The following is a 26,891-nucleotide window of genomic DNA, read 5'->3' as shown; positions in this document are numbered from 1 at the left end:
TACCATGACATTTCTTCAGTGACTAGCTGCTGTTCCTCAGTGGGTTGACAACTGTGCCAGCAACTTTTAGGAAATCACACTTGTTCCACTGACATGACACAGCACAGTTATATGGTAACTACATGTGTTTACCATTAGGTATAGCATGAAAGCTGATGAATAGATATGCTCAAAAAACCCAAGTAGATTTGGAACTGCCATGCTAGGGAAACACGTTGAACTCTGAGAACATTCCACATAATCTACTCTTTCAGCTGCTGTGTGCTGAAATTTCTTTTCCCTGGTTACTTACCATGTTAACAAGACACATAACTGCTCATTGAACTTAAAAAGACAGCAAGGTTCCTATGCACGGCTTGGAAAACCAGCATAAAAATCTTGAATGCTTCAATCTTACAAGATATCTGCATCACTGAATGCCATAATGTGTTTGCAATGAGCTGCTTTCTCTTAGAGTTCTGCTATATATTTCCTAGACCAGTGGTCTCCAAACTTTTTCTGATCATGCACTCCATCAGTACAAGTATTTTGAGCACATACCTTCAATATGTTTAATTCAGAGATGTACTAATTTAATAATATTATGTACATTATAAAACACAAATAGAAATTCACAAAACAATGCAATCAGGTGAAATACACATTTTATTTGTTGTACAAAATAATAGTTCCTTCCTGCACCTCAATGGATTGTCTTGCACACACCTTGCAGACCACAGTCTAGACAATGGGCAACAAAGCTAAACAATTCCCATTCAAAGACAAGTAACTTAAACTCAAGTGAAGGTAGTGTCCTCCACTCCCTGAGCTTCTCTTAGAAGTCTCCCAAAGAAAAACTAAGGGATATAGAAACAAAGTTTTGTCTGAAAAAAAAAGTGCTGAGGGATAAGAAAACAACTAAATTAAGGCATTCTGATGTCAAGAATCTGGACAGAAGAGAAAGTCTCATGTAAGGGACTGGTCCTAATTAGCTATTGGAAAAACAATCCAGGGCTTCTGAAGTGATGGACTCTGTGAAGGCAATGAGAAGTCCTATGTACAAAGACAGCCTCACTAGATGACCAACCTAAACTACAGGAGCGCTCCTGGATGTTTTAGGCAGAGACAGCAGAAGGCACATATACATTTGTTTTTACCTAGACCTGTATATGTTCTATAATGACTAATGCAAAGAACTGTTGGGTTTAAGAACCTATTGCAGATTCTGAGCATGTGCTTTCAAAAGTGTAGACCAGAAGAAAAGGTTTCTTCAACACTCCAAGGATTCAGAGATTGGAGTTCCATTTAAATATATGCTTTAACTACTGAAAAGCTTAGAAAGTAAATACAGGTCACGAGGGACAGTTTAGTGACACTAATGTCTTGCACGATGGAACCTAATTGTAGCAGCCCATTAAGAATATAGCAAGCTTGCAAAGTGGCAAGAGACTTCTTTTCTAGAGAAGTCACACTAAGTGAAGGTCTAGCTTTTTCTGGGCTTCTCAATTGTTCATAGTTGGTGGATACAGTAACCATAGTTAATGCATCAGAAGAGCTTACAGTGGACAGACTTATACATCATCTGTGATTTGTCCAACTATAAGGTATCTTAGGAATAAGGAATATATAAGTAATGTTTGAGAGAATAAAGAATATACACAATTAAGAAATGTAATAAAAATTTAAAATTTGGCTACACAAGAACCTATTGCATAAGAAAACTTACAAGTACTAAAGCAGCTAGAGGCAATGTCAATATAAAAGTCATTAAGTAACTCATGTAAATTCACTTAATGAAACTAGACATTTACGCTTGTGCATTCATTTTGTTTTTAAAGACAACGAAGATCCAAACTACTTTAGAGGTCCAGTTACTAAACAACTGTAGGGGAAAGACACTTCATCTTTTGGAGTGTCAGAAGAGATGAAGCAATAAAAGGCTAAGCCAGATACTTCATCTCTTCCTCTAACAGGACTTGAAATTACAAATCAAGTCTTGAAGTATCTAAATGGCATTTTGAAACAGTTGTACAAGTTGTCTATAGGAACATGAATATGTGAATCACAAATTGCTTCTCCTTCGAAAAAAGTTTTAAAATCATTAATGTAGAGCACCATGAGACAACATATATGTGTTATTCTTTAAGTAATACTTGGCTTTTCCTGACTAGAATCATGCCAAGACTAACAATCTTCTTCCCAGATTAAAATTCTTTCAGTTTTCACTGCTCCACCTTTGGAAATGAAAGATTTTGTTCTCTTGCTATTTGTTAAATAAAAGATATCATTTTTACTTAGTTTAGACTGAACTTGCAATATAATTAGTCCAGTGGGAATATACGTGGTCACAGTGTCTTTATTTTATTTTCCTGATCCAGACTTGTAAAGAAAATATTTCAACCTTTAGGGTCTTTAACAACACCATCATGACAGAGAAAGCTTTGAATAGGATGTAAAGGAGTCAGAAGCAGAATTCCCAGTGAAACTGTACTTTATTACCTAACAGTTTGCTGGCCACCTTGGAAACTCAAGACTGACATCCTTTGCTCACATTCATAACAGGCTAGACCCTGACAGGCTTCAGGTCCCTCTAATTTGATTTACTGATTGTTACTAGGTACATAATTTGCAGTGTTTCCCACTCCTTTGATTTAAATGGAGTTTATACATTTTAAGCAAGCACCTTTACAGAAAAACATCTCACAATTTTAAGCATACACACATGCAACTACCTGCACTGGAAATCTGTGCAAAGGAGAGAAATCTTCAATAATGTCCTGGTTTCAGCTGGGATAGTTAATCTTATCCCTAGTAGCTGCTAAAGGGCTCTGTTTTGGGTTTATGCCGAGGAGAATGTGGATAACACAGGGATGTTTTGGTTATTGCCAAGCAGTGCTTTCACAGAATCAAGGCTGCTTCTGCTTCTCACCCTGCAGCACCAATCAATGGGCTGGGGTATGAAGAGAGGCTGGTGTGCGCACAAGAAGCTGAAAGGGACAGCTGACTCAAAGTAGTCAAATGGCTACTCCAGACCATAGGACATCATGTCTAGTATATAACTTAGGGGCAGCTGGTGGGGAGCAGCGGATCACTGCTTGGGCATCAGTCACCAGGTGAGGAGCAATTAAATTGGGCAGCGCTTGTCTTTTCTTGGGTTTTCCTTTTCTTAATTATTATCATTGTACTTTTTAATTATCACTGTAATTACATTTTTATGTAGTTATCATACTTGTTCTTATCTTAACTCGTGAGTTTGGGTTTTTTTTCCCCCCATTTCCCTTCTCACCCCATTGGAAGTATGGGGACGGAAAGCAAGTAAGTGGCCGTGTGAGGCTTCTTTGCCAGCTCAGCTTGAACGACAAATAACAAGGAAGAAAGACTTATACATTTGGCTATTCTTAAAGACGTCAGTGCCAGGTTAGGGCATAACTTTTTATGCAGCACTAGTTTTTGCCTGAACACCTTGATAGGACCAGAGCTGTACAGTGGCACCAGAATTTTCAACGGCTTCCCTTTCTAAAGGAGTAACGACATCTGGCAGCATTTCTTGAAAAATTACGTCATTAAGACTGTATGCAAAACAGATACAGTAAAAACATCTATACTTAAACCAGCCTGTACACCTATTAAACTGTCCACAGGATAAAGTGAGCAAATAATGCAAAAGACATTTCAAAAGATAAAAATTAGCATCCAACAGAAAAAAGCAAGCCAAGCATATGTTAAAGGAAAGTCACACCAGCATACTCTGCAAGTAACCAGCACAACAGTATGACTGAAGGCATCTTGAAGAAGGAAAACCAAAGGCAACTAAATTGATTTCTGAAGTAAACACCTACTGTACTCCCTCTTATTTATCTCCACAAATCAGGAAAAAAAAAAACCCAGCAAAAGTAATGAAAACATACTTACACACGTAAGGATGGAACAGACAAAAAAATATAATATGAAAAATGTTGTTAGTTGCTTCTGGCAAGTCTCATATAACTTTTCACAGGGAAGAAAAAAAATATCCTACCTTACAAAGAACCAGACCAAAAGCTATTAATTGTTTGCATCTTGTTAGGGAAAATGTTTGACCTCTATTTCACTCTGAGCTGTTAGATCCAACTCCTTTCTCAATGTTCATATTTGCATATGCACCAGTGTTATAACCACTGGCTCAATTTGCTCAAATTTGTATTAGAAAATTATCAAAATGAGACCCAAAGACTATAGACTCCTTTAAGAGTAAATTATTAGTAATAGCCTACACCATCATTTCCATGCCTACATTCTTCTACTAGTAAATCCAAGTTCTGGCAAATAAATATTTTACAAGGTTCATTCCATTAGGTCCCATAAAAATTGAAATCTGTCCTGAGTTTACAGAATAAAGCAGCTGAATACACATCAAATCTATCAGTGATCTGAGGCTCCGTAGAATGTGCACAGCTCGGGAGGTACTTGGCTTTTCAGAGCCCAGAAGAATAATGTGACATGCTATCTCTAATGTGAAACTCATATTGCCATATTCACTGACTATATCCTGTTGAGAGAAAAAAACACCTCCTACTTCAAGGCTCTGACCTTCATCAACTGATTAGAAGTCAATGTTTTAACAGCAAGCATGAACCTTCCTACCAACCTCCTTGCTTTGCTGGACCAAAAAGTTATTAATGCCAAATGTGCTGGTCAGGGAAAGGTGAAACAGTATGTAAATGACTGTCATAAAATCCTGACTGCTAGAAGGTCAGTACTTGATTCAGTCATATTTCAATTAATAGTTTACTGAGCTGAGTAGTCCTCTCACCCTTCTTCTAAATAAAACATGATAGATCAGGATGACAAGCTTGAATTTCAGATGTATTCTATTTTCTTTTTTGTTTTGTTTTATTTCCCTCTTGGGAAAATGCAGGAGTAAGAGGCATTCATTTATTTTTGCTGTATAAGCTCTATTTCCAGGTGGTAATGGCTACCCTTGAAATATTGTTATCCACTTCCTCAACAATAAAAAAAGTTTCATAAGTGGGATACAAAACATTGATCAAATACATAAATACCATACCTAGCTTTCTGCAATAAATTGAATCATTCCTATCTCATAACAGTCCTAATCTGTCTTGTGACACAACCATTGGAACATGTAAGAGACTTCTAGCATGTAAGGAGGACTAAGGAACTAACCTGCCCTGAGAGCCCTGACTGGGACCACAAACAAGACACTGACCTTTCACAAGGCCATGGGCAAAGGTGTTCAACTGAGAGTAGCTGCAGTTGCTGCTTTTAGGCCCCATGGTCTCACAACACAATAAGACTGACAGAAACAATTAACAACTAAATTATTTAATCCAGAACTTCAGTTAAAAACACAAGTAAAGGTGGGTTTGTGGTCATATATCCACTTTGTCATTTCTAACTAAAATTAAGTGTCAATAACAATGCTCATGCAACACTTTAGCTCCTATCAAGAAAAAAGACTTTTTAAAATATCAGGGGTTTGTCACCAAGACATTTCCTGCTTTTCAATGCAAATGAAAAACTCTTCATTGGGAACAGGGAGCAGAGATATTTTTGCATTAGAAAGATTCTCAACATGCTATTTTACTCTGTCCTCTTAAAGTTTTGTCAGTTCTCAGACTTCTGCTCAAAAAACAATTCTTTACGACCTGCGTGCTCTTTCTACTTACGCAATGAGATCAGAATGTTGATTTTGACTTACTGAGAAACATTGGCTACACAAATTGAATACTTAGAACAAGCTTTTACTGCAGACAGTACATAAAGTTTATTTTACAGAGAACCTCCAGCTAGTCTCTATACACATTTTTTTTAAGGAAGTGGAAAAAGCAGAGGTTTCATATCTTAATATTTACTGTCTCTTTATGGCTTTAGATTTCTCACCAGTATGTTGGTAAGAATTTTGACAAAAATGATGGAATCTATAAGTGATAGTTGACAGTCTTCTACACATCAAATTTAACATATTTAACAGAAAAATTGACAGATGCAAAGGTAGCTTTTGTTTTAAGGCTCCTCAACATAAAAAAGTCAGTACAAATTTTACTAAAAAAGCTTTAGAGATTGATATATCAATTGTTTCCTAGCATAACTAAAACTCAGAAAACTGAAAGTCACCCCCTCAGTTAACATTACTGAGAGAAGCATTTTGAATTACATGTAAACTGACAGTCTCATCTCTGAGGAGGTATGAAAAATAAATTCAGAATCTTTTATAAGTTCAGCTCTTTTCTGCAAGAGTTTGAAGCATTCCAAAGATCAAATTAAATTACGACTATTCATATGTCATCAAAGCATTGAATTCAGCAGCATCAAGTTGCTTGCTGTCCTTTAGCATTTCCATTAGCTGTACTGTGTTTTTAACAGCTTATCCTGACAAGAAATCACTTACAGTCAAGTTAAGCTCCAGTCAGAAAGTGAGCAAAGAATGCATACTCTTGTTTAGATTCTAATGATGCAGAATATCAATTGCTTCATTAAGATAATATAATTCATTTCATCATGAAGCTTCCTGGCTGCTGTTAACGAATCTAACTCTACATTTTCGTTCCCATTTGTCAACTCTGGCACTTAAAATTTTCTTGGATAAATTAAAAAAACTATCTAGCTGTCAATTTCACAGAAGCTGATTTTAAATAATTTGTCATAGTCTCAAAGAAACCAAGACATTTGCTCCTGGCAACAGAGTACAGAGAAATGACAGATCAGCAGTCTTATTTACTCAGAGGTCAAAAGCATCCAGCTTTTTACTGTCTTCCCCTACTAACCATCACATTCCTTGCTGGGGGGTGTGGTGGTGTTACTTTACCAAGCTGATAAAGACAGGTTAATGACCGTGGACAACAGAGCAAAAACTGACAAGCAAATGATAACCCAGGAAACTTCTTCAGTACCTGAAAGCTCAGACTACAGTAATAATTTACACTTAGAGGGTAATGAACACCTTTCAGGACTCCAAGCAGGCCAACAAGCAGTTACTACTCTAGAAAGTGTCACACTCTCATTCTGATGTCACAGTCTTGTGTTAAAGAAAAAGACTTGCCATGAAATCATTGAAACAAGATTCTCTGCAGTGGGCTACCTAACAAAATTAAAACAAGCTTTGCATGCCACAAATAATTAGTTACAGACCAGAGATATTCATCTTCAAGGAAGATTACAAAACTCTCAGAGAAATAATTTTGAGATTACTTCTTACCCAACTGATTCTTCATCATTAGAAGTGCATCTGTCAGAATCCTTGTGCCTTTTTCTTTTCTTGGAAGGCTCCCTGTTGTTGGCACTTAATTTCCACTGAAATAAAACAAATAAAACTGGCAGGTTCCCACAGATACTTATATGCCATAAAGGGTATTACACTAGGAAAAAAGGGAACAATGCCAGATACGCAAACAATACAACTGATCAAATAAAGCAGAGACACAAAGAGTACACAGAGCCATTTTACAAAAAAATCCATTTGCTTCATTTAAAGCACCTGATCTTGAATGGAACTTCTTCTCCTGAAGAATTTGATAATACAGGACAATGCAATTATTATCCTGTTTAAATGAGGACTGTCCCTAACAGGAACTTAAATATTTGGCCTGTTTTGCATCATCACAAATATGTAAGATAAATGCATGGAGTTAGAACGTAGAGATCAGTCAAGTTACATTCCACTTGGAGACATTCAATTCTGAGAGAGAAAAGGAGTTTGAAGGTTTGGTACTTGAGTGTCAAAACCAACAAGTGTAAGATTTAACTTTTTTCCAAATACTCTTACTTTGCCAGAATAAACATCTATTTCCTAATAAATAAATAAATGAAGTCCCACCAAAACATAGTTATTTCTGCAATTCCAGAATCCTATTTCTCTCTTCCATTACCTCCTCCTAATGTCTCCTCACTTCTTTTAATCTAAGAGATAATAAACCAGATGTTTGAAAGTTATGCCAGTCAGACCAAAAGCACACAACCATCTTCATTTCTGTTTAAGCAGCGAGTGAAAGGATATCTGAAAAATTCATGTCCAAGTGTATTTTACATACTTGAGTGAAGTCTGAAAGATGCATTCCAAAACAATCTTTTCCTTACCATAGGGGCCAACACTAATAGAAAATATCCTCATTATTAAAACAGATTACAGGAAAAGATTGCCTTGAAGGTGCTCTCCCTTCCTCCTGCCTTCCAACCCCTACCATTCTATGATTCTATGATCATCTGATTCACCTCTTAGAGCTAGTCTTCAGGTATATTAGAGATCTGTATGCCCAAATCACTGAAAGGTGCACAAAATTTCTCAAACATGGAGCAAACTCGGCCAATACTAAACACAACTAGGACAGACCTTTGTACAGAAAAACGGTAATGTTTATTTTAATTATAATATGAGCAATAGTCTCTTTAATGAAGAACGTAAAGAGTAATCAGTGTTTTAAAGCATACAAAGCTATCCACCACCTGGAAAAGTCCAAAATACATAGATACAAGTAGGAAAAATAATAAATGGGAAATCAGACAATATACAGGAAATAACAAAGAGCAAAAAAAATGGATCAAGTAATCCAGTCTAATTATTGTTTTTATAGAGGTAAAGACAAAGATAGGAAAAATTCCGTGCAAGTGCTGTCTGTCTCTGCCCAAGAGGCTGCTGCTTGTAACCACAGGAGACATTATTTCCAACTTCAAAACCTATAATTGGATGCTCTGCTCACGCAAAGCATTAACAATATAGAACATAACCACACAGAAGTTTGCATGGCAGTGTGCCCCAATGACCAGGCCTACCAAGAGACCTCAGTCACGTTATCACCACTACTGTTAAGTCAAAAAAATTCCTAATTTCTCTCACTAAGTTCTTAAAACTCCTCTGTGGGGGAGCCTCTTGGTCCAGCCCCATGATTCTGAAAGCACTGAAATCAGCAACAAACTGTCAATCCTGAGATGGAATAGTCAAAAGTAGCAAAATACGTTTCCAAAAGATGATATTTTAAAAATGCTTAGTTAATCTGGAACTGATTTATGGAAGCAAATATCTGCTTCTATATGTAACTGAGATGATCAAGACAGTGATTTATGATAAATGTCATATAATTATTCTTACAGTCTTTTGCTCTTAACACTGAAATCAGTTATTTCAGTATTAGTATCTAAAATTCTGTCCCAAGTCATACAGTACTTAAAATATTCCTTTATAATTTAAGGTCTTGGGTACGTGATAATAAATAATTGAAAACTTAATGTTAAAAAAAAATCCAATATCGTAACAAAACCTTTGGTAAGTGACCACAATATAACCTAAAAGTTCAGTAAACAGAAAATCATTAACTAAAACAAAATATATACATTTGCCCTGAAATTCATGATTTCATGACCAAACTACACCAGAAGGCCAATTCTGCTTTTTAATGCTTTAGATCGGCAATGCAGCACAAAGACTTTCATTTCTCTAGCTGCATGCTTGCAGGCAGATTTCAGACCTACATCCTTATCTTTTCAAGACAACTTGGATCAGACACTGGTCACAAGGCAACATTCAGTATTTAAAAAAATCCAGTCTCCAAAACAGAATCAAAACCCCACATAATGTTCTCCTACGCACTTTACACTCCAAAGAACTTCTGTTTACCTCTTTTAAAGGGTAGTCCCAATTGGGGGAGCCTGGAAGCCTTGCCAAAGGGGACTGAACTTGGACATCCTCTGACTTGGCGTTTGTTTTCTTCTTTGGTATACGAAACTGAAAACAGATGATGTTACACACATGGTAAAACTAAATTATCCATTGGTGCTATCAGTTGACATAGTGCCAGGTATAGTTTTCTAAACAGTCAGGCAAAATAACAAAGTTGCAAGTGAAGCACAGACCTGCGACTTGAATTTAAATACATTCCTCATTGACACTTGATACTAAATCATGTGTCATATCACATAAGGAGTTTTAACATATGAAGTGTCTGAAAAAGCTCTTCCTACTTCATTAACTCCACAACTTCAAATGTGCGCCTAAAAGGCAAGAACCGATTTACTTGCACTTAACAGTTTTCTTAGTTTCCTCTGATTTGTTTACACTCCAGTTTAATCATTTCAGCTTAGAGAATGATAAAAAAATGAAATAGCCGAATGTCACACTGAACAGTACATCAGGTTTTTTCTCAAAAAAGAAAAATGAAGTTGAAGAGCAAGTATATCTAGAACAGTTCAAGTGCACTATAATGTACTCAAAATGGTATCAGTTAACATCATTGCCAACCTTCACAAAAATGGAGCCAACATTCCAAAAGTAATTATTTAAAGATAAAGCAGTAATTCATAGAAATCTGCCAATTCAGAAGAAACAGTGCTCATTCATTGAAATTCAGAACAAAAATGGTCAAACAAAATTCCTACCAGTCTGTCAAGAGAAGAGGGTGACATTTCCTACCAGTTAAATAAACAAGTTAAAAGAATATCAACTGAAACAATATGCTATTTCCTCGGGTACAAACACCAGACTAGACTGTATCAGACACTAAACAACGTTTCCATCTTTCAGACAGCTCATTCTATCTCCACCAGGGAAAAGTTGAAGCTGGAGCATACTCTACATGACGGCCTCTGTCAAGTGTATTATGCATTTAATCTGCAAGCTGCCAAATGCCCTACCTTGTCACACAAAATTACATGCAAGGACTCCAGAATGGCAATGCTAACAATTATTAACACAGCAACTGCATTCATTAGCTCTGTAGACAGTCCTTCAGAAAGACAATAACTGAAGCATACTGTATTGTGTAATAATCCTTTAATTCTTCAGTTTGAATTATGAGTGCTCTTTTTTTTATTTTTACCTTTTTTTAATAATTGGACTCTGATTTCTATACAGTACCTCAAACTGCTTTTACTGGTCAAATGCTATAATAACAAACATGCCTTTCATAACAGATTTCTCAAATCATAAAGGACATAAACATTACACACAGGCTACAACTTCTAATACAAGTACCTCCCATACAATCAGCATTTAAGGACTGAAATAGACATGTTCCTATTCCAATATGTCTGCAATTAAATTGGTGTTTTTTCAGAAGTGGCCTATAAATACATTTCATCAGCCAGAATGCATACTCCTGAGTTGCACCTAAATGGCCAAGTACAAATTTCTTACTTCAGAAATCCACCTGCTGCCTGACTAGTAGTTTCTGTTATTAGCTTCCTAAAAAACACATTTGTCTGCTTTATCAAGTATTTAAAGCTCCAGAGGTTCAGACAAGCTCTGTAGTAACACTGCAGATAACATTGAGAATAGGTAAGGTCAGCCTCAGAAAATACAGACAGTTGGACAGATAGAAAGGGATAAGAAGCACGGGACATATTCATTCCGAGCAAAATTTCCACCTCACCATACAGTATCTTCCTAATGCTTACACTCATTAAGAAGATGTTGGTTTGCAGTACCCACTATTAACTTACAAGACAAGTACAAAGTCAAGAGGTAACCAACAGAGGTTTGTACTTAACAGTAACTGCAATGTGTGCAACTGCCTCAGCTTTTCCCTAATAGAAAACTATTAACTCACATACACATGCATAGACACTTAGCACACTCCTCATCTAAACCAGCAATACCTTTCTGAAGGAAAGGAGCCTATAGGAGCAAGGGTCAGAGAAAGCACATAAGTGAGATGCTGGGAACAGCTTATTTCTACAACACTAGATAGCCCAAATGTTACCAAATCAAACCAGTTGCTCTGTCTATAACTTCTCACCAGTGCTTCCAGTACTAGAAACTACTACTACTAAAGGTATTTTATGGAAAATAAACAACAGCATAAGCAGCTTCCCAAGATATCTTTGCAGGTAACTAAGTATTATGCAGTTATACAGCTGGTCTACTTACTTGAGTATTACTCTTAATGCCTTAGATGTTAGCTTAGGTCTTAAAACATCCTTGAAAATGCATTCTTTATGTGCAATCAAGTGTTAAGCCTATCACGTATCCATGATAGGGTACATGTTCAACAACAGACTTTATTATTGACTGCTACCAGAATAAACTGTTTATCGGGAAAGAGCACTCCAACAAAACAAAAGTTGGACCACTGGAGAATGAATTTAGTTGTGCAAATACATTAGAACACTGCTGGATATCCACAGCTTCAAAATAAATTGCTGTAAATTGGAGGAACACTTACACTGACATGACTTGAAGATGATGTTCTTGTTTCCATTATTTTCTCTACTGAAAAAAAAACCAACACAAAATGAAATTAGCTATTTGCATTTTGATTATTCAGAGGGAAGCAGAACCACAGTAGCTGGTATTAAGCAAGAACAAGAAAATAATTTTTGAGCAAGCTAGCACAAAGAGAACTCATTCATCAAATGGTTTGGGTTGGAAAAGACCTTTAAAGGATCATCTAGTCCAACTCCTTTGCCATGAGCAAACATGTCTTTCACTAGAGCAGGTTACTCAAGGCTCCATCCACCCCAGTCTTGAATACTTTCAATGACAAGGCACCCACAACTTCTCTGGCAACTTGTTTCAGTGTCTCACCATTCTCACTGTAAAAAAAAATTTCCTTATGTCCAATGTAAATCTACCCTCTTTCAGTTTAAAATCATTGCCTCGTATCATGTCACTACAGGCCTTGGCAAAAAGTCACTGACAGTCCTAATACAAGAGAAACACATGCTCTGGCAAGGGTCTGAACTGTCTGCATGGATAGAACCGTTAATAACATTTTAACTAGAATTCATCCTTAGTGAAGGCATTTGCCGCTTAACTCCACACCCTGGCAAGCACATAACTAACAGGCATTTCAGGCTTTTCTTATAAAGTGAAAAGGAATCACAGAAGAAAACTGTAACATTATAGTAGCTCAAAAAAAAACCCCAAACATTCAAGGACTCCTGTTACCAGACAAACTTCTTCCTCAGTGAATGAACACTGCTTCTGAGCTTCCAGCCTTCACAGTGTCTACTCTCTTTGTAAACATTCTGAATTACTCCAATGTAAGACCTTCAAATCTTAGAGCTAGTTTGAAGTCTCCTAAGAAGACGTTTAAGTTTGTGTACTTTCATTTAGCCCGGCAGTTTTTCAACCCACAGCCTTGAGTGAGGAACAGCAACATTTACAAACTACTAAACAAAAGCCAAACTACTGCCTACTCCGACAGCTGCAGAGTTAAAACTGACAAACGACGGTCTTCTGACAGCTCTGGGGGGAAACAGGGGCACCACCCACAGTGGCACTGCCGCTGCTGTCACCGCAGGAGCCCGCCCCGCGACCCAGCTCCTGACGCAGCCTCTGGCTCTTCCTGCGAAGGAGAGAACAGGCTTCTCACTGACAAACAGACAAGGGCCAAGGAACAGCGACTCCACGTTCCCATGCTCGCTCTCTAGTTGTCTCACAAAGAAGCCTCAACACCGCCGAAACCACGGCCACTACTCCCCCGCCCCATCAACGTCCAGCTGCTCACCCGCCCTCCCCTGACGGCTTCGCTCGCTCGCCCCGCACCGGCTGCACAGGACTCCCTAGCACGCTGCCAGCCAGCTTTACTTCAACACACCCCTTCAAGCAGCTCAAGAGCAGAAGAAGAGAGTTCTAAGCAGCAGCGCCAGTACCACACAGCACTCACCGCCAGAGCCGCGGCGCTGCCGGTGTTGTTTACCCAAGTCCCACCGCCGCCTGCGCAGCTTCCCCGGGCACTTCCGGCATGGGCACCGGCACCGCCTCCCGACCCGGCCCGGCAGCCTTGCTCGCGCCCCGCCCCTAGCGGTAGCCGCCGTCTCCTCACACCGCTCTCCGCACCCTCCCGCCTTGTCCTGGCCTTGGGGCAACGGCCCGCAGCCGCCCGCGCTAGCTTCGGTCCTCCCGCCATGCCTCGCGTAGCGAGCGAGTGCTCGCCCGAAGGCCAGCCCTATAAACGGTTCCTTGCCCGTCCTGCGTGCCCTGCAGTACGAGCGGCCGCTCCAGTTTTAAACTCGTCGAGTTTAGCCTGAAATTGAGCCGCTGGGGGGTAGGGGGGCGCAAATGACGTGGAACAAACAACAGAGGTACAGGTGTGCCATTACTCGTGTTTCCCTGCGTCTGACAACCTGGAACAGCAATAAAATCAGTAGGTCTGTGAATGCGATAAAGTAGCATTAAAGGAAACAAGAGACATACATTTGTGGGAGGAACGAATTGAAACCCGGTATTTTTAAAGATGCCATATGTAACCCGCCGAATCGGGGATAAATGGCACCTTGCCAATCACGTTTTCCTTATTAGACTTCAGTCAGGCCCCTGAGGGGAGGGCGGCTCGCACATCTCCCAGCTGCAGCTGCGACCGCCCGCCGCCGAGCCCAAAACCCGAGCGGCCGGGCTGCCCGGCACAGCCGGGCGCCTTCGGCATCAGCGGGCAGCGCTCTCATAAACCTGGCTGTGGCCGCAGTTCTCAGACGATGGCCTCGGAAATTCTCCTACAGCCCAAGAGGCGACAAAGAATGGTTTGTTTGGTTTGGGTTATCGGGTTTTTTTCAGGGCAGTTTGAGAATTTTAAGTTTTGTGTGTAGTTTTCTGTCCTCTTAATAGTGCCTTTGTATCAGTTAATAAGTACCTAAATGTTAGATGATGTCAAGAGGATGGGGCGATGCTTTTTCCTGTAGTGTTCAGAGACAGGATAAGGGGTAATGGACATAAATTCCACTTAAACAACTTCTTTCTTGTGAGGGTGAGGGAGTCCTGGCACAGGCTGCCCAGGGAGGGTGTGTAGTCTTGTTCTCTGGAGGTTTTCAAAACCCATCTGGACATGTTCCTGTGTGACTAGATCAAAGAGAAGCTGCTTGGGTGGGGTGGGGGGTGGATTAAATGATCTCTAGAGGTCCATTCCAACCCCTACCATTCTGTGATTCTAGTGCAGAAGCTGTGCAAAGCTAGTTTTGACTTCTTAGTTTCATACTAAATAAGTTTTGGTTAATAAACTGTAACCTATGGTCAGGTGTAAATTACAAACATGAGATGTTGCCTTGTAACTTGAAACTATGTGAAACACTTCAGATAGCCTTAACTATCAGCAACTGATAAAATTTATAGACACATCCCAGGATAAAGTATATAAAGTCATGAAACATGAACTAAGATGTGTTTATTTTCTTTCAAATAGAGAAATTGTCTGGGATCTCAGAAAAGATTTCCATCTACGATGACGACAGATTTTACAGGAGATCATACGGTAATGATATTGCTTTATCAAATAGAGGAAACTGGTTGGAAATGGAAAAAATCTCATTGAGAGTAATAGTCTAGTGATGTTTCAAATTTGCTAACTGTTGCAACAAAATCTATCTGAATATACAGCTGGAGAATCTTACAATACAAACCGAAAACTGGGAGCAAGGGAAAGAGGGATTTCTTTGGTTTTCCCCTCCAACAGTAATTTTAAAAATCAACAAAGCAATTGTAAAGTCTGCCAGAACAAACACTCTTGAGTATTGCAGTTATATCTAGATAATGAAGCACAAGCAGCAGTCAACACTGATTTAGAAACCAGATTTACCAAAAAGCAGTAAATGCATTATGCAGCTGTGTCTAGAACAATCTCTCAATCTTTCAATCTAGAACAAACTGCTACTTTTTAATTCTATAAATAGCATTCTGAGTGCTATAAATGGCATAAAATCAGTCATCCAGACTAATAAGTATATGATTTCTAAGGTACTGTTCAAGTTAACTTTTATGTGATAACCCAATATAAATTGCTTAAAAATTTTCCAGTTCATACCTTGAAGGCAATTTTAGGAAGGTAAATCATGCCTATGCATGATGTAAAACTGTTTTGGTAGTTTTTTGTTTCTGCTTCCTACAGTCCTCAGAAACCTTTCACAATGCTTTGTAAAGTAGGCATTTAAGCAGATGTTCAATATCACTTACCCAGAGTTTTATTTGGGATCACACACCCTTGTTCTGTTTTGGAACTAAAAAAGCAATGTTGGCACAAGTAGCTGATAAGAACATAGTACTTTCCTGTTCATGGTATGTCAGGAAACTACAGTCCCTCACCTTTTAAGGGTGAGGAGAGGAAGGGCCTGAGAAAAACTCAGGTCAGCATGCCATTCTGTGAGGAAACTGCATTTATGTATGCCTAATTGTTATGGGATGCTTCCTCCGTGCTTCGTTTCCTTAAACCATGTCCATTTTTATCCCACTTTACTATTGTATGGGGAAAATAAAAAGAATATGGGTAGCTTCCTCTCTACTAAATATGATCTCTTTCTCATGAATTGCTCGTATTTCAGTAGTACAGCAAACTGACTGTCCTCCCATCTCCTATGAAAAAAAGGCACAGATAAATGCATGCACTTGCCACTTTCATGCTGTTTCTATTCCAAGAAACTGGCAAGACAGTCATGGTTTATAAATCATAGAATCTGATTTTTTTACCCCCTTTTCTATGTGTGCTTATATGAGAGATGGTAGCATCTTCTAGCTTAGAAGACAGGAATGGCCCTGAAGAGATGACTTAACATCTCTCACTGAATGGAGAGTACTCAAAAGGAAAATGTATATGGTGGTGTTCTGCTGAAAAGTAAAAAAAACTTTTTTTTTTTTTTTTTACTTGGAAATCTAACAAATAATTTTTAATATGCTAAGCAGCTTACTCAAGGAAAGTTACATTCCATGAAGGAGTTGGACTTCCAACTCAAGTAATTTACATGAAAATTTTCAAATCACTTTCCGTCCTAGTAATCGGGATGGTACCAGAGCGTATGATGAGTTTTAACATATTCAGAATGGGATTTACTATGTTCTGAAAATCTCTGTTACTTCAGCAAGAAAAAATTAAATGTATATAGTAGCTTGCACCAATGTACTTACCAAATATAACTGCATATAAACTATCTGCCCAAATAAAATTACTGTGTTAACAATTTAAAAAATACTGACAAATGTGAGAATTTAATGCTTTCTAACTTCTGCTGTTGGGACAAAAATCCCGTAAAAGCAGGATTCTCACCACAGCAAAGGTTACTACATGTTTACCATTCTACAGCCAGTGACAACTGATAGATTGAAGAGTTATTAGGAAAAAAGAATGTTACTATAAGCTCATTTTTCATTGCATGGAAGCCACTCCCTAGTATAATTCCTATTAGATGAAAAGTCATATGAGTTGAAAAATGATCTTAGCTGAAACTAGAAACCTAGTCTCATGAAAGTTTGCTTGCATGGACTTTCTTTTCTCCTGTTCTTGGATCACTGCAGCTAGCTTATTCTGTCATCCATTCCACAATTTCCATGTGGCAAGTGCTTGCAAGGATAAATGAGTAACTGGAAGACTAGCATTAATGTGCTGCTGTTGGAATTCAGTAATCAAAACCTGTGAGAGGCTTTACATGCATCTAGTTTACTACAGATCACCAAGAGATTGTCTGTATCAAGTACTTTGTTTCTAACCCCTTTTAAATCTGAACTCTAATACAATAGGTTTTCTTTCTGTAAGTGTTGCATGGAAGTGTATTGCTACATTGACATAGTCTTTTTAATTTGTAGTGGTTACAAATGCACCAGGAATCAAGATTCAGGAAACTAATAGAAAGTTCAGAGTATCAAGAGGAACTGAAGTATGACTTCAACGTAAAAGGGGAACTGAGGCATCTGGATACAAATGAGTCCTTTGTTTTCAGTTATTACAAGAATGCATATGAGCAGAATCATAAACGCTATCAAGTTTTGGTACATTTGATTACCCAGTATGTTTATGAGCTCCTGGAAAGAGTCTGCATGCTACAGAAAGTTTATATTCCTACTGGTGCTAAAGATGATGAGCCAAGAAGCTTCTTTTTCATGAGTGAAAATGCATTAAGTTCCTCTAGCCTGATTGTCCTCCTGCAAGACCGTGGAGTTTTCCGTGCTGGACAATGGGGACAAAGAACTACTGTCAAGGAGGGCCTAGTGCATGGAACACAAATACCATTCATCAAAATGGCCCTTCAAAGCCACAGGGGAGTGATTGTACTGAATCCTAATGACAACTTTGTTGCTCTGAAGACTGAAAATGAGAGGTTAAGCTTTCCTACCAGGGAAGGAGCATTGACTTCTATGGAGTCTGTCTGGTGGATGCCCAAAAGGGGCAGCAGCAGCCCCGAGGAGCATACCATCTATGTATGGGATCATTTCATTTCTAAGAGTGCAGTTGAGAATGTGGCCTTCATTGCCCACGGCTATGGCGGCTTGGTGTTTGTTGATCTGCTGGTGCACAGAAAATGGGAGGTGATGAATAAAGTCTACTCTGTGGCATTCATTGACTCCATGCACAACACACAGCACCAGAGTGGAAGCGACCCGCAAGTACAGGAATGGTTACAGAAATACTGCCGTGAATGGGTGTCGAACAGTAAGCCTCTAGATAAAGCTGTGGGCTCTGTTGTTAAAGTGAATTGCCCTACTGTCTCTGCTGGAACGGAGAAGCATGGTTTGGCACCTTCCTGCTGCTTACATGCCATCTTTAAGTACCTAAAGAGCATGCTCAAAGCCAAGGTTGCAATAGCCTTTAGGCGTTCACCTGTTGCAACCAGAAGCAGCACGAATAAGAAGAGAGGCAATAAATAAAGGTATACTGATTTGCTCTTGATAGCGGTCTCTTCCTTTCATAACCACTTCTTCACCTTTCAGTCATCTAAGGACCTTCCCCTCACTGTGAAACAACTTTCAGTTCTTAGTTTGAAGCCATTTTGTTCTTGAGAAACACGCAAGTACACGTTAACTGTTAGGAAAGAACTGCACTGTTGAAAGCATTAGAGCTACAGTTCAGCAGTGAGCTGTGAAATGTAAAGCTGCACAAAATAAAGATGTTAAGGTATGCCAACTTGCACCTGTATTTTTTTTTAAACAGTTATACTGCAGTTATGGCTCTATAATCAAACTGAACTATCATGAAAACACTTGCTTCTTAAGGGTACAGCTTTCTTTAAAAGGACACATCTGGAACATGAAAAGAATGTAAAGGATCTATTTCCACCTTGCTGTATACCACAGAGTATTTAAAATCTTTAAAGAGCAGGAACACCCACCTTCCTTCTTGAAAAGTTTACTGTTGACTGACACTTCAAGGAGCTACATACTGCTACTTTCTCTCCAGTTGCAGATTATGTGCCCTCAAAATGATATGGTAAATTGAAGTAATTTCAATTTAAAAGCCAACTAAGCCAGTGATATTACTGGGCAGGAGGTGCTACAGAAATACAATACTCTAGCACCCTGCAGTTACTAAACTGCTGCAAAAGAATGGCACTGTTGTATTCTCTCAGCTGTTTCATTTTAGATGAGGTGGGAAATAGAGATGGGTTTTAAATATCCATACTCAGGCTTTGCAGTCTATACAAGCAAAAGGTCAAGTAACCTTTAAAGTGAATATAAACAAAATGGTCATCTGAATTTCCAGTTTAATCCTGTGGGAATCAAATGTCTTCAGTGGCTGCAAAGGACTTTTGACAGATGACAAAACCTTGTCCTGCACTTTCAGTTCCCATCTGATTCAAAAAAAAAGAGTTGATACTGGGTTGAACAGAGGAAAGAGTGTCAACTTCCCTTTTGTGTTTATATCCATTTCAGATTTCAGTCATGTCTAACAGTGTTTCAAAAACCATCTGCCCCTTTATCCAGTAATGGGTAAAAGTGTAAAATGCTAGTAAGTTGAAAGCTCTTGAGAGCATGAATAGCTTTGTTAATAATGACAGGTTTACTGTTATTACATCTCAATGAAAATGGTACTAAACAGACAATTAAGAGACTATAGGGTACTTCACCTCCCTTCAGAACATTGCCCATGGAGATGCTGAGATAGAGGATGTACGCAACCCAACATGCAACTTAAAGAACAGTCACTTGCATGAATTTTACGCATGAATATGCAGCTTTATTTACAAGAGAAGTACAAGGTGACAGAATGTCTGTCTTCAGAGGGAGACCAATATGATCCTTCAATATAAATGCTCAAATTGTCCCATTGTATCACAAGTGGCTACGAATGCTTGAGGAAAAAAAAAAAGGAAACTAAACTATCATCCATTTCTGTAATTCTTTATCTCAGGTCAACCCATTAAATTCCTTGGTAGAGAAGGTCATATTTAGGAATGTTTTTGGGATCAATAGGACTTCTGACAATGAGCTTTCCACGCATTGCTCCACGGTAAATCACTTCAATCAGATCTATAAAGTCTTGCTTTGTTTTGAAGCTTCCTACAAATTTGGTGTGGTCTGGAGACCTAAATATAAGCATAAGGTAAAGATAAGAATTGTAATGTTAAAGTGTGCTAAGCAAAAACACCTAAAAGACATGAAAAGATGTATCATGACATTAGAGGATCTAATCTGGTCATTCTGAAAGAATGACTTGCACTGGTAATAGCATGATCAAGTCAGGAATATACTGTGACCTCCAAAGTCCAAAAAAGTGTAGTATGATGTCTAAGACTTTAACTATACTGTTTTTGGCAGAGTCGGTCTGTCAAACAGCTGACACATATTTACTGCACCACAACATACTTCAAAATATGTCTTAGTTTTACATCCTTCCGGCTTCCTACTTAGTCCTTGATCAAGATTCTGACAAAAAACGTTATCATTTTCAAATATTACCTTCCCCAGACATGATAACATAGAGAAAGACTGATAATTCTTACAGATTAATAGATAATTCCAGGTAGGATGACATACCCATAATCAACCTTCATATGTTGTCCATTGAAGAAAAACACAGTAGATGGAATATAACTGATGTCAAAATACTGGGTATACACTGGAACCTTGTTCACATCTACCAGGTAAATGACTGCCATTTTACTTAGGTCGTGGGCTGTCTTTGCAAGCTGAAAAGGGAAAAGTGGATGACAAATGGAAGCAGATACAAGAGGAGAAAGGGTGGTAAGCGTTATAGAGCCCATTTCTCTTATGTCTTATCAGTTTAAGCATGGCTAGAATCTCATGTCCTATCTACTTCAAGCACTTTCTACACCTACTATAATAACATACACAAGTCCTTATTTTTAAACCTGTTTTATGAATATAGCATTATTTCATTATATGTGTTGCCAAAATTTTCATGAGACACCATATTAGCCCAAAGCAACATTTTACATTCTCTTGTATTGAACACGTATACTAGTAGAGGTTTCTTCTTGTTGTTTTTTTAAAGTAAAAAAGAAAAAAATGCTCTTACAATATCATCAAGCTGCAGACAAACAGCATCGTTATCTCTTCCAAACCGGAGAACCAAGACCTTCTCGGCCACGGTTTTTATTGCCTGATCCACTTCCTTCTTACAGGTCAGTTTAGGCAGCAGGAAACTCATCCCGACAGACCACGGCTTCCACCACAATCCCCACCTGACAGGAAAAAAAAACCAAACAGAGAGACAACAACAAAAAAAGCGTCAGAATGAAGCGGAACTTCTATTTAACAAAACAACAAACAAAGAAAAACCCAACAAACAAACAAAAGAGAACGAAAAAGAGCGGTCTGCACACGGGGCTGATAAACCCCTCGGGCTCACAGTGTTCGCCTCACGCCCTGACCCCGGCGCAACACCGTGGGGAGGCAGGCCCGGGCCTTAATCGCGCCGCACCGCAAGGCCGCGTCCCGCAGAAGGGCTGCGACAAGGCCGCACCGGCAGCCCCGCTCAAGACCGGCGGCTCCCCGTGGGGCCTCGGTGCTGATCGCCCACCCCCCGCGACGCTGACCTGCCCCGCGGGATCGCCGTACCCCGCAGAGCCCTACGGCGGGGGCAGAGAAGAGGGCCGGAACCTTGGCCGTGCAGCCGCGGGACCCCGAGGACAACCAAGGAGCACGGCGCCGCGCCCGGGCAAGAATGTGCAGAGGACCGGACCTTCCCCGCGCACGCGCGAGCTGCTTCCCATGAGGTGAGATTCAGATGGCCGAGGCCTCCGTTTTGCTGTTGGGCGACTCTTAGCCGCGCTCGCCGCCCAGAGGCGTCCGTTCGCCCCTTCCCTTCCCGAGCGGGACGGGACGGGACAGGACGGGACGAGAAGGGACGGAAGCCTAAGCGGGCTGGAGGGCGGCTGGAGCTCGGGCAGGTGCGGGCGCGGCCTCTGGAGAAGGAGGCCTCTCCCGCTCCGTGTTTCCCGCCACTGGGGGTTAAGGACGAGAGGCGCGGCCGAGGTGCCCGTCACGCTCCCCTGCTTGGCCCGCCGGTGGTCCTCGGTGACCTTGGCAGCGTTATGCCACGCCGCAGCCCAGACGGCTTTCCTCGGAGGGCCTGCGGCCCGGGGGCACGGCTCCACTCCGGTTCCCGCTGCCGCAGCGGGGAACGAGAGGCCTATTGGGCGCCACGCGGGATGGTCTTTGAGGTGTCACCTAGCTTGTCGCGGTTTGGGTCTGTTGTGGGCTGCCTTAAAAGTTACTAAGGAGGGTGTAGTATCAGTCGGGAAGAGCCATATCGCTGCTTACCTTCATCTGACACGTTCAGGCTGAGCAGTCGTATCTGTGCTGAGAAGTGAGGTGAATTATTCTATCTCTGAAACATCAGAGAAGGGCCCTTCAGTTACAGTGAAGACATTAAAACAAACAAAAAAACCCAGGAGAATATTTTCTAGGCTCTGCAGAGATTGAGAGTCATTGTTGCAGTAGTGACATGGTGTTGGACACCCTAAATAGTAGCTTGTTTTTTTTACCAAAAGCGGTGATCTACTGTTTAGATTGTGTAAATCAGCTTTTCAACTATTGACTTAATTGGGGCTCCAGTGATCTAAGTTAATTCAGAAACTGGTCCTTTGATTTCTCCAAGCTGGAAAACATACCCTTTTGATTATTGTTTTTGCTAGTATGTTTAACATTGAACTGTAAAACTTATGAGTTCTCTCATAGCACAGATTTTCTTTTAACTTCACACAATTAAGTTAGTTGGGAGTTATGTTCATTTCATCTTAATAACAGTAGAAAATTAAATATCAGTCACCAGTTTGACCATTTACAACATCAAAAACACATGACAGATTATATAATGTTTCCTAGTAACGTGCTGTTCTTTCTGTGTCTCTTTATCTGGGAAGATGTGTATATATATGACTCCCAAATTAGATTTAACTTTTTCTATCTATCACATTATTTTTCAGGTGGTATATTATTGAGGAGACTGTGAATTTTGCTTTCAAAATCCTGAGCTCATTTTTGTCTTTTGACCAAATCGAATTTTCTCAAACATTGAGCTTCACTGATTTTTACTTAAGGAAGTTTGCATAGGGCAAGTGAATATTAAATGTTATTTGGCAGTTTCCTTTCTTCAGGCCTTTTACATTTAGATACAAATATGTAGGAAGTTAGTGGAACTGTAGGCTTAGTGTCCTTAGCTTTATGTGCCAAGATCAACCTCACAGGCAATTAGCAAAACAAAAGAAAATAGTCTCTTCCTGTACTAGTTGTTTATGTCTTTTCTTTCTAGGAGATGTCTGGTGAATCAGGTATGAAAATGCCTTTGAGTGGGATGATAACTGCCCATTTCTCATTTCTCCACCACCTGGTTAGCTGTCCCTAAGATCAGGTCTCTCTGATTCAGCTTATAGTGCAGATGTATGAATGCTTGCACTGCTGAGGGAGTCAGGAGCAAGGGGCTCTCAGGACACAACAGTGCTTTCACTTGACTGTACTGTTGGCTTAACAGAACTACGGGGTTTATGGTTTCACTGGTTGCAGTGACCTGCAATGTAGAAATGCAGAGAAGAGGAATAAATTTAGTACTAAAGTTGGCAAGTAGAGCTTTCCCAAAATATAATAGTAGAAGTAAAAATGTGGCCTTCTGTGATACACAATTATTCCAGAATATGTTACAAGATGAGGCATCTTGTTCATTTTCACAGTGTAGATCAATTGGTTAAGTACCAAGGTTGTGTATAAAAATATTTGCAGTTTCCATATAGCATTTTGTATACTTAGGTTGCAAAGATTCTTATTTTTCATATGATACAGATAATTTAACAAGATCTAAGACAATACTTAAAGGTTGCTTGACCACATTCTGAATTACAGTAGCTGTAGCTGTTTTCAAGCAGCACAGCTAACCATTGTCAATTCACAGCAGCGCCACAGACACCTTTTTATTTAGAAGCCAGTTGAAAAGCAATAGTGGAAGTAGGAATTTCTAGTATTCTACAAGAAGTTGTCTGTCACTGTTACTAAGGGTGAAAATCATGATTCTGACACGTTTTTTCCCTTCTTACTGGTGTTTTGCAGATAAGTGTTTGAAAACAGCACATGTTTAAGTATGCAGTCTGCTAATATGCTTCTGAAGAAAATTGTAAAAAGTTCTGTCCTTCCATTTGCCGCACAACATGGGGTGAAAAAGGATTTGTTTCCGCTCAGTAGAGCTCTGAGTTTATCACTTTGCTTGAAGCAAGACAAGCCATGCAATCCCTCAGAAAAACTAGATTTAGATGCATGGAAGAAGGTAATGAGGTCTGGGTTGCAAGAAGAAGCCAGTGAGACAGTCCCTGACCATAAGGAGCTTTCCACTTTGGCTGCTGCACGTGAGATTTTGTCGATGTGGAGACTAGCTGGCAGAGCGGTTCCAGAAAACATCAGTGATGAACAGCTAAAAACCTTCATGGAATGTCCTTCCAAGTCAGCCAAAAAGAAGTATTTAAAATTTTTGCACATCAAAGAAATTCAGAAGAAAAATGACAAAAGAAAGCTGGATGAGAAAAGGGAAAGGAGGCTGGAAGCACAAGAGCAAGCTTCAGAAACTGAGGAGACCAAAAGGAATTCATTGATATGTTTGTGGTCCAGGTCTATGGATAGAGCATACAACTGGAGGGTTGCTCAGTCTATGATCTTTGGCCAACCTCTAGTATTTGACATGTCTTATGAAAAAGAGATGTCCACCCGGGAAGTCACAAATACGGTGAGACAGGTGGTGTTGAGTGAAAGCTGCAATCGAAGATCTGTGGATCCGTTCCACCTCCATTTCTGTAACTTGAAAGACGATAGCCTCTATCATAAGGAATTTCTCAAGCATTACAGGGAGGCGTGGGGCAAATTGCTTGTCACTGTGACAGACCAGTGCTACACAGAGATCTTTCCAAAGGATAAGCTTATCTATCTAACTGCTGATTCTCCCAAAGTGATGAAAACGTACGATCACAACAAAATCTATATTATCGGGTCGATGGTTGACAGGAGCATAAAAACAGGAGTTTCTTTAGCACGGGCAAAGCGATTGGGGCTGGAGACTGCGGCCCTTCCGTTGGAGAAGTACTTGCTTTGGAATACTGGTGCCAAAAACCTCACGCTGGATCAAATGATGCATATTTTATTAACCTTGAAAGACACTGGAGACTGGAAGAAGGCTCTGGAATATGTTCCAAAAAGGAAATATTGTGGTTTTGTAAACAAGCCTGTAAATGAACTGAAAAAAACCTTAAGCCTGATGAACACACTTAAACTTGGAAAGAGACGGGATGAAGTACCAAAGCAATTGGCTAAGAACTACTATAAGAAGCAAATGCAGAAGTAGAGTGATAGGGAAGAGAATGACATTTTACAGGCAAACTGTGCCCCACAATGACTCAGTTTCTTGAGATTCCTGGAACTGTTGGCTAAGTTTGCAAGGACCATTGTTAGGGATTTTTCTTTTTTTTTTTTTTTTTATTATCATCCCAGCTGTCGAAATTTATTCACACATTATTGAAATTATGTAAGAGAAATGAGAAAATCTGTTCTAAAAAAATTACTCTGTGCAAAGAACATCAGTCTGTTCATTTGAAACATGCTGGGACAAGAGTGATTTGTACCCACGTGTGAAGGTCGGTTTTTCAGAGAACTCCTCAATGCTTTGGGTGGAGGCCATCCATGGTCTTCATCTGAACGGTTAGCTTAAGATGAAGTAGAGGAGACCTTTCCCCACCACTTCCCAAATCATCTTTAGGTGCATGGATGAACTGAGTTTTGATAGCTGAACTATCAAAATTTGGCTAAACCTAGCATGAGTTTAAAGATTTGCACATTTTATTTCTGGGTATCCTGTCTGGCATGAACTGAGTCCTTGTTTGTAAAGAATAGGCCACGTTTCTTGACTCAGGTAAAAGACACAAAAGTATGTTTTGGTTTTTTTTGAGTGCCTTTTTTTTCAACCCATGTAATGTAGATTTCACCAAATGCTGGAACTTTAGCGATGACAAACAGTCTTATTAGTAAATACATACAAGAGCAGAAAGCCTTTAACTGATTCTCATGGCTGGAAATGGTCTCTGGTTTCTGTGACAGTCTGTGTTTGGGCTGCACGTTGTTACATACCATTCTTTCTGTTGTCTATGGGACAAGGAGGGATTTATTTATGGGTGCTTAAATCTTTTTGATTTAGTCTAGTTGTCTGCCCTGATGCTTAAAATCGACAGTGGCAGAGAGTGGGTTTTGACCTGAAAATTTGAAAACTGGAAGTGAAGGAGTTTTGAAGAGCAGACTTCAATTATACCAGGAGCTGGTGGTGATCCACTCCCTGTTTTACCTCTTGCTCTACACTGTTGCAAGCAGTGGGTTGGAAGGAAGAGGAGGAGGTGCTACTCCAACTCCACCTTTCACCCCCCTATGAAGGGCTCCATGTATGGAGACTCACGTCCTTGTGACTTCATGTGGTTGGGTGTCATGCAGAGCTTCAACCTGGGGCAATTCTTCAGGTCAAGCTGGTGGTTGCGACCGGCCCCCCGTCCAGCCCTTGAGTGCCCCCCAAGACCAGCCTCAAGAGTGAGCAGCCGCAGCACTGAGACAGACACTTTTTCTCCTCACACAAGGAAGAGAGAAGGTGGAGCTGTGTGCTGCTATGCTCTGCCTCCAGTTATTCACCATTTCTTTATAAAAACAGCCTCTTCTGGTCTTGTTAACTGGTCTGCCCTTGCGGGGGAAGGGGAAATGACATTACTGTGTTACCAAAAATCATAACCAAGAAATCTCTCCAAATGATAAG

At 39.8% G+C, this 26,891-nt stretch overlaps 4 protein-coding genes across 16 annotated transcripts in view; 2 read left to right on the top strand and 2 right to left on the bottom strand.

The window, feature by feature from the left end:
* Window positions 1–13,671, bottom strand: part of SENP7 (SUMO specific peptidase 7) — a 44,105-nt gene extending 30,434 nt beyond the window's left edge. For 3 of the 8 annotated variants that reach the window (XM_062004074.1, XM_062004091.1, XM_062004116.1), the window contains exons 1-4: window positions 13,578–13,671; window positions 12,132–12,178; window positions 9,590–9,697; window positions 7,178–7,272 (exon numbers count right to left, since the gene is read on the bottom strand). In XM_062004074.1, the coding sequence (XP_061860058.1) occupies window positions 7,178–7,272; window positions 9,590–9,697; window positions 12,132–12,167 (239 nt within the window). In that variant the 5' untranslated portion in view covers window positions 12,168–12,178; window positions 13,578–13,671. The remainder of the gene's footprint in view (window positions 1–7,177; window positions 7,273–9,589; window positions 9,698–12,131; window positions 12,179–13,577) is intronic. The other 5 variants (XM_062004082.1, XM_062004097.1, XM_062004107.1 and 2 more) reach the window with 5 other exon arrangements.
* LOC104553413 (putative protein FAM172B) lies at window positions 13,316–18,750 on the top strand. Of its 2 annotated transcripts, XM_062004144.1 has the most exons (4): window positions 13,316–14,061; window positions 14,213–14,430; window positions 15,087–15,155; window positions 17,474–18,750. In XM_062004144.1, exons 2-4 carry the CDS (start codon window positions 14,386–14,388, stop codon window positions 18,530–18,532), a joined length of 1,173 nt encoding a protein of 390 aa, XP_061860128.1. In that variant the 5' UTR covers window positions 13,316–14,061; window positions 14,213–14,385; the 3' UTR covers window positions 18,533–18,750. The 2 variants fall into 2 exon arrangements, with proteins under 2 accessions (XP_061860128.1, XP_061860135.1); XM_062004151.1 differs by lacking the exon at window positions 14,213–14,430.
* A 1,066-nt stretch (window positions 18,751–19,816) lies between these two features.
* Window positions 19,817–21,940, bottom strand: TXNL4B (thioredoxin like 4B). 3 transcript variants are annotated; one of them, XM_062004060.1, is made up of 4 exons: window positions 21,661–21,940; window positions 21,141–21,306; window positions 20,639–20,790; window positions 19,817–20,187 (listed from the first exon to the last, which is right to left on the bottom strand). In XM_062004060.1, exons 2-4 carry the CDS (start codon window positions 21,270–21,272, stop codon window positions 20,022–20,024), a joined length of 450 nt encoding a protein of 149 aa, XP_061860044.1. In that variant the 5' UTR covers window positions 21,273–21,306; window positions 21,661–21,940; the 3' UTR covers window positions 19,817–20,021. The 3 variants fall into 3 exon arrangements, with proteins under 3 accessions (XP_061860044.1, XP_061860031.1, XP_061860036.1); XM_062004047.1 differs by having other exon boundaries at window positions 21,683–21,772; XM_062004052.1 differs by lacking the exon at window positions 21,661–21,940 and adding an exon at window positions 21,474–21,631.
* Window positions 21,757–26,157, top strand: TRMT10C (tRNA methyltransferase 10C, mitochondrial RNase P subunit). Of its 3 annotated transcripts, XM_062004024.1 has the most exons (3): window positions 21,965–22,014; window positions 23,379–23,397; window positions 24,167–26,157. In XM_062004024.1, exon 3 carries the CDS (start codon window positions 24,198–24,200, stop codon window positions 25,443–25,445), a length of 1,248 nt encoding a protein of 415 aa, XP_061860008.1. In that variant the 5' UTR covers window positions 21,965–22,014; window positions 23,379–23,397; window positions 24,167–24,197; the 3' UTR covers window positions 25,446–26,157. The 3 variants fall into 3 exon arrangements, with proteins under 3 accessions (XP_061860000.1, XP_061860017.1, XP_061860008.1); XM_062004016.1 differs by lacking the exons at window positions 21,965–22,014; window positions 23,379–23,397 and adding an exon at window positions 21,757–21,840; XM_062004033.1 differs by lacking the exon at window positions 23,379–23,397 and having other exon boundaries at window positions 21,943–22,014.
* Window positions 26,158–26,891: the final 734 nt, after the last annotated feature.

Source organism: Colius striatus, chromosome 1, assembly GCF_028858725.1.
Source record: "Colius striatus isolate bColStr4 chromosome 1, bColStr4.1.hap1, whole genome shotgun sequence".
Lineage (NCBI taxonomy): Eukaryota > Metazoa > Chordata > Aves > Coliiformes > Coliidae > Colius > Colius striatus.
This window is presented reverse-complemented; position numbering and strand designations above follow the sequence as displayed.